The following is a 12,731-nucleotide window of genomic DNA, read 5'->3' as shown; positions in this document are numbered from 1 at the left end:
TCAGAAGATTACAAAACCTTTTAAATGAAGATGATTACATCCCAAAATAATGGTGTCTTTTCTTAGCCTTTGAATCCCATTCAAAGCCTGATTCAGCCTGACTTCCTAGAGAAATGTTTCCAATTTCAAAAACGTTTGTAAAAATGAACACTATGCCTGGCAACTTGTGGTTGCATTAACACAGTTTGCAAAGAGATTGAGATTAATATTGTACCTGACAAATTTTTGACCTGGAAACATACTAAATGCAGATGGTTCTGTTACTTTTCCAGTAGTTTGCGCTTTCTGTTTTAACTGTTAAGACATTAAGTTATCCAGCTTCAGTTCTGTTCCTTTTTATATGCTTTTAATTGGTAAAAATACCACAACAAAGCAAAAATGTGACCTTTAATTATCAGGTACAGTTAGCTATCTAGGTATTTTGTTACAGTGTTAAGGAACTGTGTGAGAACTTTGGTTGATGAGCTGCTTCTCTCTAGTGAGGTTTCTTTCCCTGTTGAAGTGAGCAAGTTGAAAAATGGCTCTACTTTTCTTTACAAATCTGAAGTGTGACTTGTTTAATTATTGCTCAGATAGTTGTTGATGCTTTATCAATGAGGTTAGAGGGACAAACTCCAAGGTTTTCCATGTGCTTGGGTAGGCATTGGCATTTGAGTGTTGCTGAACATCCTTGTGATAAACTCTAAAACTGAAGCAAGAATAAATACTTTGACCTGTATTTAAGTATTCATTTCTTATGCTGTGGCATTCTAGTCTAGTGAATCTTTATTTTCATTTATTAAAACTTCATGTTGGCTTTCATGGAGCCATGGTTACATACTGATCCCTTTTCCTGATTTGTTTCTCCCAGTCAGTCATCTTAACCTGTACTGCTTAAATAATTAAAATGCCTGCCTTCTGCTTTTATGTATTAGCTTTAGGATTTACCTCCTTGGAAAACAGAGTATGTACTCTAAACTTTTATCTCCTTACTTTCAAATTGGGGTTTTTTTGGGGGTGGGGGGGATAGAGGAAGGGATTCTTGCTAACTTTTTGGATAGTGTGCTAAAGTGAAGGGGGGGAGGAGAAATTGATCACTGTACATAGTGTGAATTAGTCTAGTTCTGTTTTAGCCCTGAGACTGAACTAATTTAGGCTCCTCACAGCAGCATCTTACAATGAGTGGTGACTACTACAGTTGCCCTTACATCCCTTTACAAATTTGTAGTGTAGAAAAAGTTGACAAATTCATAATTTACAGTGTCTTGGTTTTAAGTTCCAAATAATATAAGACTACAGTTACTAATGCTTTAGTAGTTTACTACTGAAGTTTAATGCTTAATGTAGCTATTTAACTTTATTCATAGGACAGTCACATGTGTCCTTTAACTGGGCCAATGTGACTGTCCTCTGAATAATGAAGTAAACTTTAGTTGAGTCTTCTCAGTAATAAACAGCTATAACTGAAGTACTTCAGTTGGAGATGGTACTATAAACAAGTGAGTATTCTGTATGTTGGGGAGGAAGGAAAAGTGATCACTATAATTGTGTAAGAACCATTTTCCAGTTGATGCTTTTATATCTTTAGTATTGGCATCAAGAAGCTGGACAGATAAGACTGCCTGAGTTTCTGTCCTCTCTCTTGAGTGTGTTCAATTTGCTGAGGTGTTTGCAGTACATATTTATTCCTGAGTTGCTGACAGTGGTGGGGTTCTTTTTCACATAAAAGATGAGGCTGTGTTCTTTTGAAAAATAGGTTTGCAAAGGCAACAGAAGTATTCAGGGGAAGAATGATTATTGCTGTTTGAAAAAATGAAACATCTCGAAGACTTACCTGTTAACATGCAGCAATTTCTCAGCCCTCTAAACAGGATGTAATGGGAAGTATTACATATTAACCCATAACCTTCCACTATAGCCTTAGGCTGATGTAAGTATGAAGTTCAAACAATCCATGTAAAGGAGGTGTGGGGCATTAAATTGTATGGCTCTTACCAAATTTAATGGAGTTCTAGAGGCTTCCTAGCTTGGTGACAAGTCATTATTATGCCTTCAGTTGATTGAAGAGTCCTTCATGACAATGTACTCCTCTGAATTTGCCCTTTGTGTCAGGGCCTAGAAACACTTTACCAGCTCTTAGTAGTAGCGTTTTAATCACAAAAGTGCTAATCTCTAAATTGCAACTCAGAAAATACTTTAACAAAAGCAGACTGGATTAAACACTAGCAGCTATTTTAATGACTACCACCATACCTAAACCCCAAGTGAGATCCAAAAAGGCATGCTTTGAAAGCTAGGCCACCATACCTAACACTCCAAAAGTTCAAAAAACTGCAAATACACATTTAGTGTATAGTATTGCATTGCAATTTTGGTTACCTTAGTGTAGTATGGGAATGAAAAATCATTCATGTTAAAAATGTCCATTTATCTGCAATAATCAAAAGCTGATATTGCATTGATGTCACATTCTTATCAATTTAAGGGAAGATAGATGTTAATTCAGGTTAAACTACTGAATTACAGCTCTAACTACTCATGAATGTTCTGTAAACTTCATGTATAATCTGAACAAGATGTTTATTCCTAGTTACCAGATGAGAGCACCTTATTTTAATGTAGGTTCAATAGTGCTAATTTCATGTTCTTTACCAGTTTTATTCTCCCCTGCCTTGGAAAGCTTTCTTTTTTTATGTTATTCGAAATTTGTGACCTTCATTTCCTTAAGTAAAACAAGGGTGGAAGCAGAACAGAAGAGAAATTTATCTAGATTTTATTCTTAAACTAACAGTTTAAAGAGTGTAGGAGTCTCTCATACCATCCTTTACAACAGTGAAAGCACTTTAATTGAAATCACCACTGGCAGAGTAAAATCCAAGTGCATCCTCCAGTTCTAAAAATACTAAAGCACCCACAGCAGAGTGACAGCTGGACTGGCATCTTTACCTGGAAAGGTATTAAAAGCTTTTCCTACAAGTTACCCAAAAGTACGTAAGTACTAGAAAAAATGGGTTGACACCATAAATTACAGGTAAGTCTAGGTTACTACCTGTCATCTTGCATGTTACCATCATGTCACAGCACAAGACTGGTAATACATTTTATTCCTGTGTCAAATTCATATATGCCACCACAGAACTGAAGTTACATGCCTTAAAATGCTATTCAAGAATTTAGAAACTTGCATTTCAGCTTAATTCCAGAGTTAGATTCAAAGAAATGGATACTGGGAAGACTAAACATGAGTACTAAACCAACACTACATGGAAGAATGACATTAAAGAGTTCTATAGTTACGTAAAAACCCCCCAGTCTATTTAGAATATCAGAGTTGATACTAATTTCCTACATACAACCTATTATTGTTCATTTTACTGTGAACTGAAGTTAGATGTTAACTAAGCCTTTTATAAAGCTGGAAAAGTAGAATTATTTTCTTATGCCTCTGTATCCTTCACAGAGATAACAGGTATTTAGTAATACACAGATCACACTGTAAGCTTTTATATAAAAAAATTTACTGGGCAGTATACAGCTTTATTAAGACATTATAGACATTCTAAATGCTTCAGAGGCAGCAAGCAAGGGTTGTCACAAATATTCTGTAATCACAAGGCAGTTCCATTAACTTGGTTTAGCAGTTGCCTTTCCACATAGTACAGTCAGCTCACTCTAACAGGAGGAAAAAATAATTTTATTTCAATCTACTCAATAGAAGTTGGAAAAATAAAGTCACTGTTGCTAAAGCAAGCAGCAAGCAATTCCCCCGTTCTCTACCTACAGAGGCAGGTCCATGTTGTAAAATACACAACAGCTTCCAGACCTTTAGCTTAACTCCTAGCTGCATTCAAGTCTAAATACCTGCAAGACTGTAAACTGATTAATATTTCTTATGTCTAGGTAGATGTCTAGTGCTGCACATTATTTCATCCAAAAGCCCAGGTAGCCTCATCTTTAGAAGATTCAGGCATTATGTGCTACAAAGTTCTATTCAACTTCATTCTGCTTCAAAACAATTTACCTCCCTGAACCAAAGTTAAGGCAGTTACTATTCAATTGCAGCAGAGAATTAACAGGAGTATAGTTCTTAGTCAGCAAGGGACACGATAACAGAGAGATTATAGCAAGAATTGAAACTTAGCTGTAGCTTTATGAGCCTTTGTGAATAAGAGGTAGAGAAGGGCAGTTTGCTCACATAGTAGGAGAGACACCAGAGCAATCTAGAAGGAAGAGTTTATGCTTCTGTTGTCCCCCCAGGCAATTACCAAACCACACATGCTTAATTAATGCATTCACTTTTACACATTATGTGCAGCAGTTCCCCCCTCCCTGGTTCTCCCTTGCCCTACTCCCCCTCCAACTTATACCAACCAATTTAAGCTTAACCTCAAAAGAGTTAAAGCACTTAGAATTTGCATCTGTGACAGTATTTCACATGAAAACGTGAGACTAGACGTCTAATAGTTATGCTTAAGTGTACTAGTTTAAGCTTACCACTAAGTTATGAATATGCTGCACTGTATCTTGATTTAGTAGTTGCACATCAATATTATGGAGGTCTCCACCAGCTGCACAGAGTGTCTAAACATGAAAAGAAACACTTCTAAGATAAAAACTACTTGAAAGTTTTTACTTGCATCACCCGCTTTTCTGAAAACCATCTTCCCTGCTGCGCTGCAACACTTTACTCACCATTTTTCCTTTTGTTTAGCAGCAACTCATTTAGGGATAGCAAAAGCTATCACTATCAGACTATTCACAGTTTATCAACTACTATAAGTAGGTTGTTTTTTGTTTGTTTTAAAAAAAGAAGTTTACCTGTCCATCAGCCAGGGGAATGTTTACAAACGGAATGGTTTTATCTTGGGGTACTGATTTACTTCTTAGTAACATGCCTTGAACTCTTCCACTGGTAGGTACAGTTCTTGAGACAGTCTGTTGTAGTCCAGCACTAGAATACAATAAAAATGTTACTCTTGAGGTTAACTTCCAATGCTGTGCAAGACATTTTCAAGCATGAAACAAATGCAAGTAGTAGCAAACATATCTAACAGAAGGGCAATCACGTCTAAATTTCTCCAGTTCTGCCAGAAGACTACGGGAAATCCAACCATCAGCATTTACTAGCACCACTAGGTAACATTTTATGACCCTGAACCACTGCAGCAACCCTCTAAGCCTGTGTACAGGCCAGCGAGCAAGCTGACATTTGGACCACTTGGTAACAAGAATATCCACTCTCCAAATATCAACAGTGAATGCTTACAGTTTTGGAAAGAGGAAACTTCATGCCTCAGGGCTAAAGATAAGACACACGCTGTATGTGTCTACTACAGAGGGAGATACCAAGAAATACTGAGGCTGCTAGCTCTCAGTGGTACAGGGCATGCCTTATGCCACGCAATTCCTAAGCTTCTTTCATGATGCAGTTGTTCTTATTCCACTTCAAAAACCATAAGATTTGGATATCTTCTGTGTCGAAACAAGCCGAAATTTATAGCAGGCCACAGTGAAACTAAGCCACATGCTGGTTTCGTGACCCATTTAAGTTTTTCACCCCCTCACTTCAGCTGATGACTTCTACCAAAACAAAACTCTGTGGTGTATGGAGAATGATAACAACTGAAAACTCTAACTGTTCAACATGCAAAGAACTGATTGTCAGTTTATTTGGTTTAGGGGTTTTTTTTTGGGGGGGGGGGGTGTTTTGGTTTTTGTTAGGGGTGGGTTTTTTTTTTTTTTAAACAGAGTAGTATTGGTGACATTTTAATCAAGTATGGGCTCTCAGAATTAGTTTAAGCTGTAAATTATACCTTTAAACAACGGTGGGTGGGAGCAGAATTTATACGCTAAATCTCTGGGTTTTTAAGCTGGCTCAGTTATGACATCAAATCCTGTATCTCTGTGAGAACATGTTAATACCCACACTCAAAGTAGGAGGTGTGATTGGCTCACATCCCCACTACCAAACTTAGTGGCAGACCATGAAGATCTATTAAATCTAGACTGATGATGATTATTAGTATCTAGATTGATATTAATGTAGATATATAGTGTCTTGGTATTTAACAAAATTATTTACTAAGAACAAGCCAAACCCCCCTTACCTCTTAGATACCTTTGGCGTGGCTTTGAAATTTGTGGCACTGCAATCAGAAGCAAGAGACTTAACGGCCTCAGTCACACTTGCAGAAGTGTGACCAGACCTTAAAAAATGTTTTTAAAAATTTTAATTTTAATTTTCATCTACTTCCACTGTAGAGTTTTAGGTAGGATGAAGATAAGACAGCTGGTGAATTAGAGAACATTGAAGTGCTCCATGACAGAGATCTAGTGTATATACACATGAAGAAACCCTCCTGAGGTAGACATGATATAGTGGGACCTAACACCACAGAGGAACGAAAGGATAGTTTATATAGTAGGTAGGGGAGGGCTGCAAAACCCAAGTTGGGTATAATTAAGGGAGCATCCACAGCTTTCTATTTGAATGTGCAAAAAGTTTCTTGGGAAGTTTCTTTTTCTGCAGGAATTCATTTTTCTGGATTAGTTCTCAGGATATTTGTCCTGTGTAGGGACCTGAATCCAGAGAACAATTTTTCCAGTTTTGGATTTTAACTCAGTTCACAGAAATCCTGATGTCAGAAATTGACCTCACTCTTTCCTCTTGTCTTTTCCTGCACACGTTTTTGAGATATTGTAAGGGCATGTGGTTTTGGCCCAGTGTTAGTGTACTTGAATAAAAGCAGCCTTCAAAGACTGAAAAGTTAGACTTCCCCAGGCAAAGTAGTCTTCTCTAGTTTGATTCTGTGGAGCCAAAAATTCTATAATCACAGTTCAAGAAAGTAATTAAACCTGGCTAAGATTTTTTAATTTCTTTTAGGCACATTAAACACTGATACATTATTTAAATTGCATTTCTCTGAAGACAGTTTGAATGTATCAGAATAAGTGCCAGTGGGTACAAGTATGCACACTGGAGCCACAGGCGTAACAGGAGCTTCTTAAAAAGAATTTTTCATGCTGATATCCACCAATTTCTTAATTCATTAGATCTTACAGTGATATTTGAATTTGGTCCATCATGACTGTAAGTAGCTCTAAGGTGTTTTTGCAAGTGTGTATTTTCCTGCTAATGACACCTCCCTTTCACCTATGTATGAGGGTACAATTATTACACAATTCATGAGTTCTAACAGAGCAAAGAGGATGTTTTCCTTACACGCTCTCTTCCATTAAGTATGGTTTGGAAATCTACACTGATTACATAGATTCAGAACTCTGCACTGTTCAGTGAGAGATACAGCTACATCCCTTCATCAGCTAGAGGTGTTTTTTTGTTCAGGGTTCACATCACTACAATGCATCTGATTCAGGTTATGGAAGACATCTTTATCAGATGAATTCCTATTGGGCTCACGTCTCACCTACTTTATTTGAAAAGAATTTTATTCAGCATTCACAAGTTCAGGTGAGTTAAATAAGCTATCAAGGGTCAGTCTTACCTAGAAAGAGGGTTCAGTTTGCTATTTAAACCAGAGGCCAGTGAAACCAACGACTTTGTTTTGGAAACCTGAAAATGTATATGTAAGACTGCAGTTAAAAGAAGTGGCATTTTAATGTACAATGACAGATACTTCCAGGGAAAAATAACTCTGAGAATTCCCTGTTGAAAAAACCCAAACAGTTAAGCCCCATAGCGCTGCCTTTTAAATAGTTCTACGTACACATAAAATGTTAAATAAGCATTCCAAACCAAGAGTTTCATAATGCCAAAATGTATTTGTTCATACTGAAGTTCTGTACAAACAACCACCTTTCTAGTATACACCCTTCAACTTGTAAGCCCTCTTATAATTAATGCCTGTAACTCCACATATAATCTTTGTCTTTATTGTCATCTTGCTACATACTTCAGTGTCTGGCTGACGCACTGCATTGCACAGACAGACTGAGATGGTAAAACTAATACACCTGTGCTACTTGGTTTAGAGATCAAGGTGGACAAGAATGCACAAGTCATTCAAATATAGAAAAGCATGTATTAAAACATGGAGTTGAGTTTTTTAAAAAAAAATTAACAAAAAATGGTTCCTCAAACCACCAAGACTTACTGGCAAGTCAAGAGAGAATGACTATGCCAATATTTGCAACTCTGTGTGAATCAGTTACCAGAAGTACAAATACAATATTTTATTATGAAATTAATTTACTATACAGTTTAGCCTTGCTTAACTTAAAATGTGTTGAATTTAAACCAACTGATTTTTTTTTTTAAACAAACAGCAGGCCACTGGCCTGCCCAGTCATGGATCTAGCAGGGTTCATAGCAGGTCAGAACTGATTAAACCCTCACATTGTTTGTTCAGAATAAACTTACCTTTTTAGATATTTTCTTTGCAGAGGTATGCTTGGCATCTTCATATTCAACAATTGTAGTTACCTTAACTAGAAAAATATTAGAAAGACAAGGAAAATAAAAATCTCATGAAGAACACAAAACACCACTTCATACTCATTTGGTTGAGGGCTATTTCCCCACTGACAGCTCTGAGGCAATTCTGTTATCCCATGGTCATTTGCCTGGGACAGAGTGCAAAGCAAACTGTGTGTGTTCGTCACAGACACTGTGACACACGGGACAGTTAAGAGACACTAGATAACCCTTTGACCCCCAGACAAAATAGAATTACATTGCAGTGGCAGTGACCTCCTTATTGCATATTTCAGAACATGAAGAGGAATGGAATTTTCCAGACAAACCTCAATGGGCAGGAGGTCAAAGGGGAACCTGTGAGAAAATAGGGGTGACTTTCCTAGCTCCTCTGTTATACTGTAAAACACTGACAAGTCATTTAAATCTTTTTGCCATTTTCAGTGATAAATCCAAAGGGTAGAAACTCTTATCTCACATTCTAAAGTACCTCAACAGTAGCATAGCTCATGATCCTTCACACTGAATGCTGAGGGACTTGTATGTTATACTTCTGGTTACACACCCTTCCCTCTTATATTCTTCAGGCTTAACATTCACTTTACAAATGCTCAGTTCAAACCAATAAACAAAGAAAATTTAAGAACCAAGCTATATATTAATGGATTGACTTGCCTTTTTTGCTGTTGGTCCTCACTAGTTTTGGGTTTGGTATGTCTTCTAGAGAGCAGTCAGTCTAAAAAAAAAATGTTTATCTGACAAGAGAAGGTCAACAGATTTTTCTCAGTAAATGCATATTATCCTATAAAAGGTAGTGAACTAAAAGGGCATAAAAAAGTGACAGAAGTGGGACTGGCTAAACACCAGTTTATTTTTTCAGAAACATCTGGATTTCTGCCTGCAGATGACCCTAAAGCTTTAGGTAATGTTTATAACTGCACCATGGCTGTCTGTCTAGCTTTTTCATATCATCTTCTATTTAAAAAGACAGCCAAACAAAATTATTTGTCTGAAATGTTTTCAGACATTCTCTCAGGGAGAGAAGACTTCTATTCTTTAAGCTGTGATAAAATTTGAAAACACGCACTTACCACCGCAGCAGCAAGAGCCACTTCCTCCCCTCCTTGCAAATCTGTAACTCAAGAAAGTATAGCTTGTTTATGTTACTATTACTTACATAATTATTACTGCAGGTTCTTATCTTATGGGCTATGAAGCTGAACAAGTAATTCAGGATTACAGTTGCTTAAGTAGTTAACCTTAGCTAGCTTATATGTCACATTTGAACAAGATTCAAGTCTTGTAGGATAGTCACTCCTACAAAACAACAATGAAAATCTTAGGCCATTTCAGTATGTTTAATCTTTGAAAGGATACTAAGTGTAGTCACACAGTATAGAACCTGAATTCAAAGAAATAACCCATACAGTGCACTGCTGAAAGCTAATGCTTTTAGGCAGAAGTTTTCAGGTAAGACATTGAAATACATACTCAGCAAAGGCTTACAGCAAACTCAAGTTCTTCAAGAGTCTTAGCTGTGATCTTTGTGCAGATTCCTGCAATTTCCAGCTGCCAGGTAGATTCCAAGAATGTCATTTCTTACCAGAATATACATCTGATGCTGACTGTACACCACAACTTAAACTGCTGCATAAATGTGAGGTTAAAATTAAACTTGTTTGCTCATCATCATAGGTAAATGACTAGATGAGAAAGGCTCAGTAGTAAAAGACTTCATATTAACAAAATCTCTGTGGCTAGGAAGAACAGATTCAGATGAAAAGAAGTCCTTAAGTTTTCATGCACAGAAAATACTAGAGGTGTAATTATTCCTTGTATCTTCAGGCTTTAAATAAGATGACTTAATAGCACACAAAAAAGAAGGCTCCAGACTCTATACACTGTTACCTACTAATTCTATACCCTGTGTTACACAGGTCAGTCTACTTGAACAAGAGCGCTTACTGAGCACCTGCAGCATAACACCACTGCTGATTACCTTACGACGGGCAGCAGAGAAAGCAAACTTTTTCATAAAAGCCACCAAGTTGACAGGTTCTCACACTAGTCAAGGGTCCATCACGCTGTAAGGATGCCTGCATCCCTCGCAAATGTAAGGCCCCACACACTTACTAAGCAAGTCTTTTCTTTTCATTTTCCTGATGGCAACGGGCATCTTCAGCAGCTCCACTGTAAACGCCTTCTCAGCTGTTTGCAAAAGCGAATCAAGCTCTTTCTTCATTTCCTGGATATTTTCCTTGGCTTTAAAACAAAACGGGCTTTTAGTGCCATACGTGTTACGTATTTCCAAGTATAAGCACTGGCAGACTGCCTAAAAAAGTTAACGCTTTATCCGGGGTAATCTGACTCGGGAGTCAGAGCGCCTGGAAGTCTCCACCAGCCAGACCCTCCTCCGGCTGAGGAGAAACACGGTGCGGGCACAGCTACGAGAGCTGCGGCCAAGCGGAGGAGGGGGCCGGGGCCGCGGGCCGCCGCCCGCCCGCGATCGAGGGGTCCCGCGGGCTCCGCCAGGCGGCGCCGGGCGCTAAGGCCCGCTCGCCCCCAGGCCGCTAGGGCGCCCCCTCCCGGAGCGGCGTCGCCCCAGAGCCGGCCCGCGCGCGGGCTCGGGTGCCTGGCGGCGCCCCTCAGGGGACAGAGCGAGCGGTTCCTCTCTCCTCGCCGCCCGCCTCCGTCGCGGAGGCTCTCCTCGCCAGGAGCCGTTGCTTCCTCCCGCCAGGCAGGGAAGCGCAGGCGGGCGGGCAACAGCGGTACCACCACGGTGCCCACTAGCGCGGTGCTTGGCCTCAGCGCGGTGCTTGGCAGCTCCAGCGTGCCGACCCGCGCCGGGAGCCGCCTCAACACCTGTGAGAGCCCCGAGGCCCTCGCCGCCGCCCCTACCCTGCTGGTCGAAGTCGCTGAGGAAGAGCGCAATGCGCTGATCCTTCTTCTCCTGGGAGAGGGCCCCGCGGTCGGGCTCCACGCCCGAGTCGGTGCTGCGCCGCTTGCTCGCGGGCTTCCTCAGGGGCATAGCTGCTACCCCGCGGGACAAACGCGCCGCTCCTCCCCCGGGAAGCTTTTGTAAGAGCGGGGGCTTCTCCCTCCCCTTCTCCTCCTCCCGCGGGCCCGGGCGGACACACCCTCTGGGGCGGTGGGAGCGGGCGGTCCCGGCCCCCCATGAGGGGCTGCGGGAGGGAGCGGCCCGGGAAGTGCTAGTCTGTGGGTGGGGAGCTACCGGGGAGGGGGGGAGGAGGATACCCCGGGGGTCCTCGGCCTCTCCTGTCAGAAGGGAAGGAAAGGGTGAGGGGAAGCGGTGAGGGTGGGAATCTTGGGGTCCCCAGTCTCGGTAGTGCCCCAGGGATGGGCTTGGGCACGGCCGGACAGGCACAAGGCCGGGGCCCTCGCGTTCTGACAGGAGCTGGGCAGACTTACGTACATGCACACGCACACTTGCTTTGTCCTGGTGGAACAAAATTAATCATGCTTTTCGTTAATTGCTTTGAAGCAGCCGCTGCTGACCTCCGCACATGAGGAGCTGCGGTAGGGCAGATGACCGATTTCATGCCGGGGGTGAGTAGTAACCAGCGCTGGAGGGGTCGAATGCAGGCCCAGGCCTTGGGCAGGCAGCGGTTGTGCTGCCAGGGCTTGGACAGGTACTGGGAAACCTTTTTACTGTATAGGAAGAACCCTGTTTCAGACCTGAGGTTTGGTTTTAGCTATTTTACTGCTGTTCAGTGCACAGAGTATGCAGTGCTTCAAAGCTAACAAAGTGAATAACCTGTTCTGCCTGATGCAAATGGTTACAGGTTGTGTAAATTCTAATCAGGTGAAGAGAGTATTTAATAAACATGTAATAATTTGGAGCATTAGAAAGGCATGACTTACACATATTACTGAATGTATAAAAATATTCAAAGCCATATCCTTAAAAGTAGAAATCCTTGCCGAAACTTACTATCTTACATGCATCCAAATAAAAAATCACACCAGAGGTATGAGTATCCTAGGTTTTGTACAAATGATCAAACCCATATTCTTTATTGACCAAGGAGCTGCATAAAAAGGAATTTAGATAATGTTTTAAAATACTGGTGGTTTTCACACATTGTAATTGATGTTGCAAGCTTTCTGAAGTTAGTAGCTTTTTCTGTATTATGCATGGGGCACAGTATCCTTATCTACTGATCCAGATGGGACAGCCTATGTCACTCAAAAAAAAAGCTGTAAAAATCTGACTGACAATACATAATATAACCATTTTATATCAGACTATGTTCTTGTTTGTAAAACAAGCAACCTAACCCCCAAAAAAACAGGTAAA

General features: G+C 40.4%; 1 protein-coding gene across 3 annotated transcripts; it reads right to left on the bottom strand.

The window, feature by feature from the left end:
* Window positions 1-2,763: 2,763 nt before the first annotated feature.
* On the bottom strand, window positions 2,764-11,482 carry LOC129212201 (borealin-2-like). Of its 3 annotated transcripts, none has more exons than XM_054840460.1 (10): window positions 11,312-11,482; window positions 10,547-10,675; window positions 9,505-9,551; window positions 9,089-9,149; window positions 8,360-8,427; window positions 7,485-7,552; window positions 6,087-6,125; window positions 4,798-4,930; window positions 4,474-4,560; window positions 2,764-3,651 (listed from the first exon to the last, which is right to left on the bottom strand). In XM_054840460.1, the coding sequence occupies exons 1-10, from the start codon at window positions 11,439-11,441 to the stop codon at window positions 3,604-3,606; spliced, it is 810 nt and encodes a 269-aa protein (XP_054696435.1). In that variant the 5' UTR covers window positions 11,442-11,482; the 3' UTR covers window positions 2,764-3,603. The 3 variants fall into 3 exon arrangements, with proteins under 3 accessions (XP_054696435.1, XP_054696436.1, XP_054696437.1); XM_054840461.1 differs by having other exon boundaries at window positions 9,505-9,545; window positions 11,312-11,480; XM_054840462.1 differs by lacking the exon at window positions 6,087-6,125 and having other exon boundaries at window positions 11,312-11,478.
* Window positions 11,483-12,731: the final 1,249 nt, after the last annotated feature.

The sequence above is a fragment of the Grus americana genome, chromosome 13 (genome assembly GCF_028858705.1).
Source record: "Grus americana isolate bGruAme1 chromosome 13, bGruAme1.mat, whole genome shotgun sequence".
In the NCBI taxonomy this organism is placed as follows: Eukaryota; Metazoa; Chordata; class Aves; order Gruiformes; family Gruidae; genus Grus; species Grus americana.
Note: the sequence above shows the minus strand (reverse complement) of the source record. Positions and strands in the feature narration are given on the sequence as shown.

What these genes read in the sequence shown, in the direction of transcription:
- LOC129212201 (XM_054840460.1), bottom strand. Translation starts at nt 11,441, where the DNA reads ATGCCCCTGAGGAAGCCCGCGAGCAAGCGGCGCAGCACCGACTCGGGC. An exon ending in GAAAAGAAAAGACTTGCTTA is followed by an intron (nt 9,552 to 10,546) that starts GTAAGTGTGTGG and finishes TACTTTCTTGAG; the next exon opens with TTACAGATTTGCAAGGAGGG. An exon ending in CAAAGAAAATATCTAAAAAG is followed by an intron (nt 7,553 to 8,359) that starts GTAAGTTTATTC and finishes ATACATTTTCAG; the next exon opens with GTTTCCAAAACAAAGTCGTT.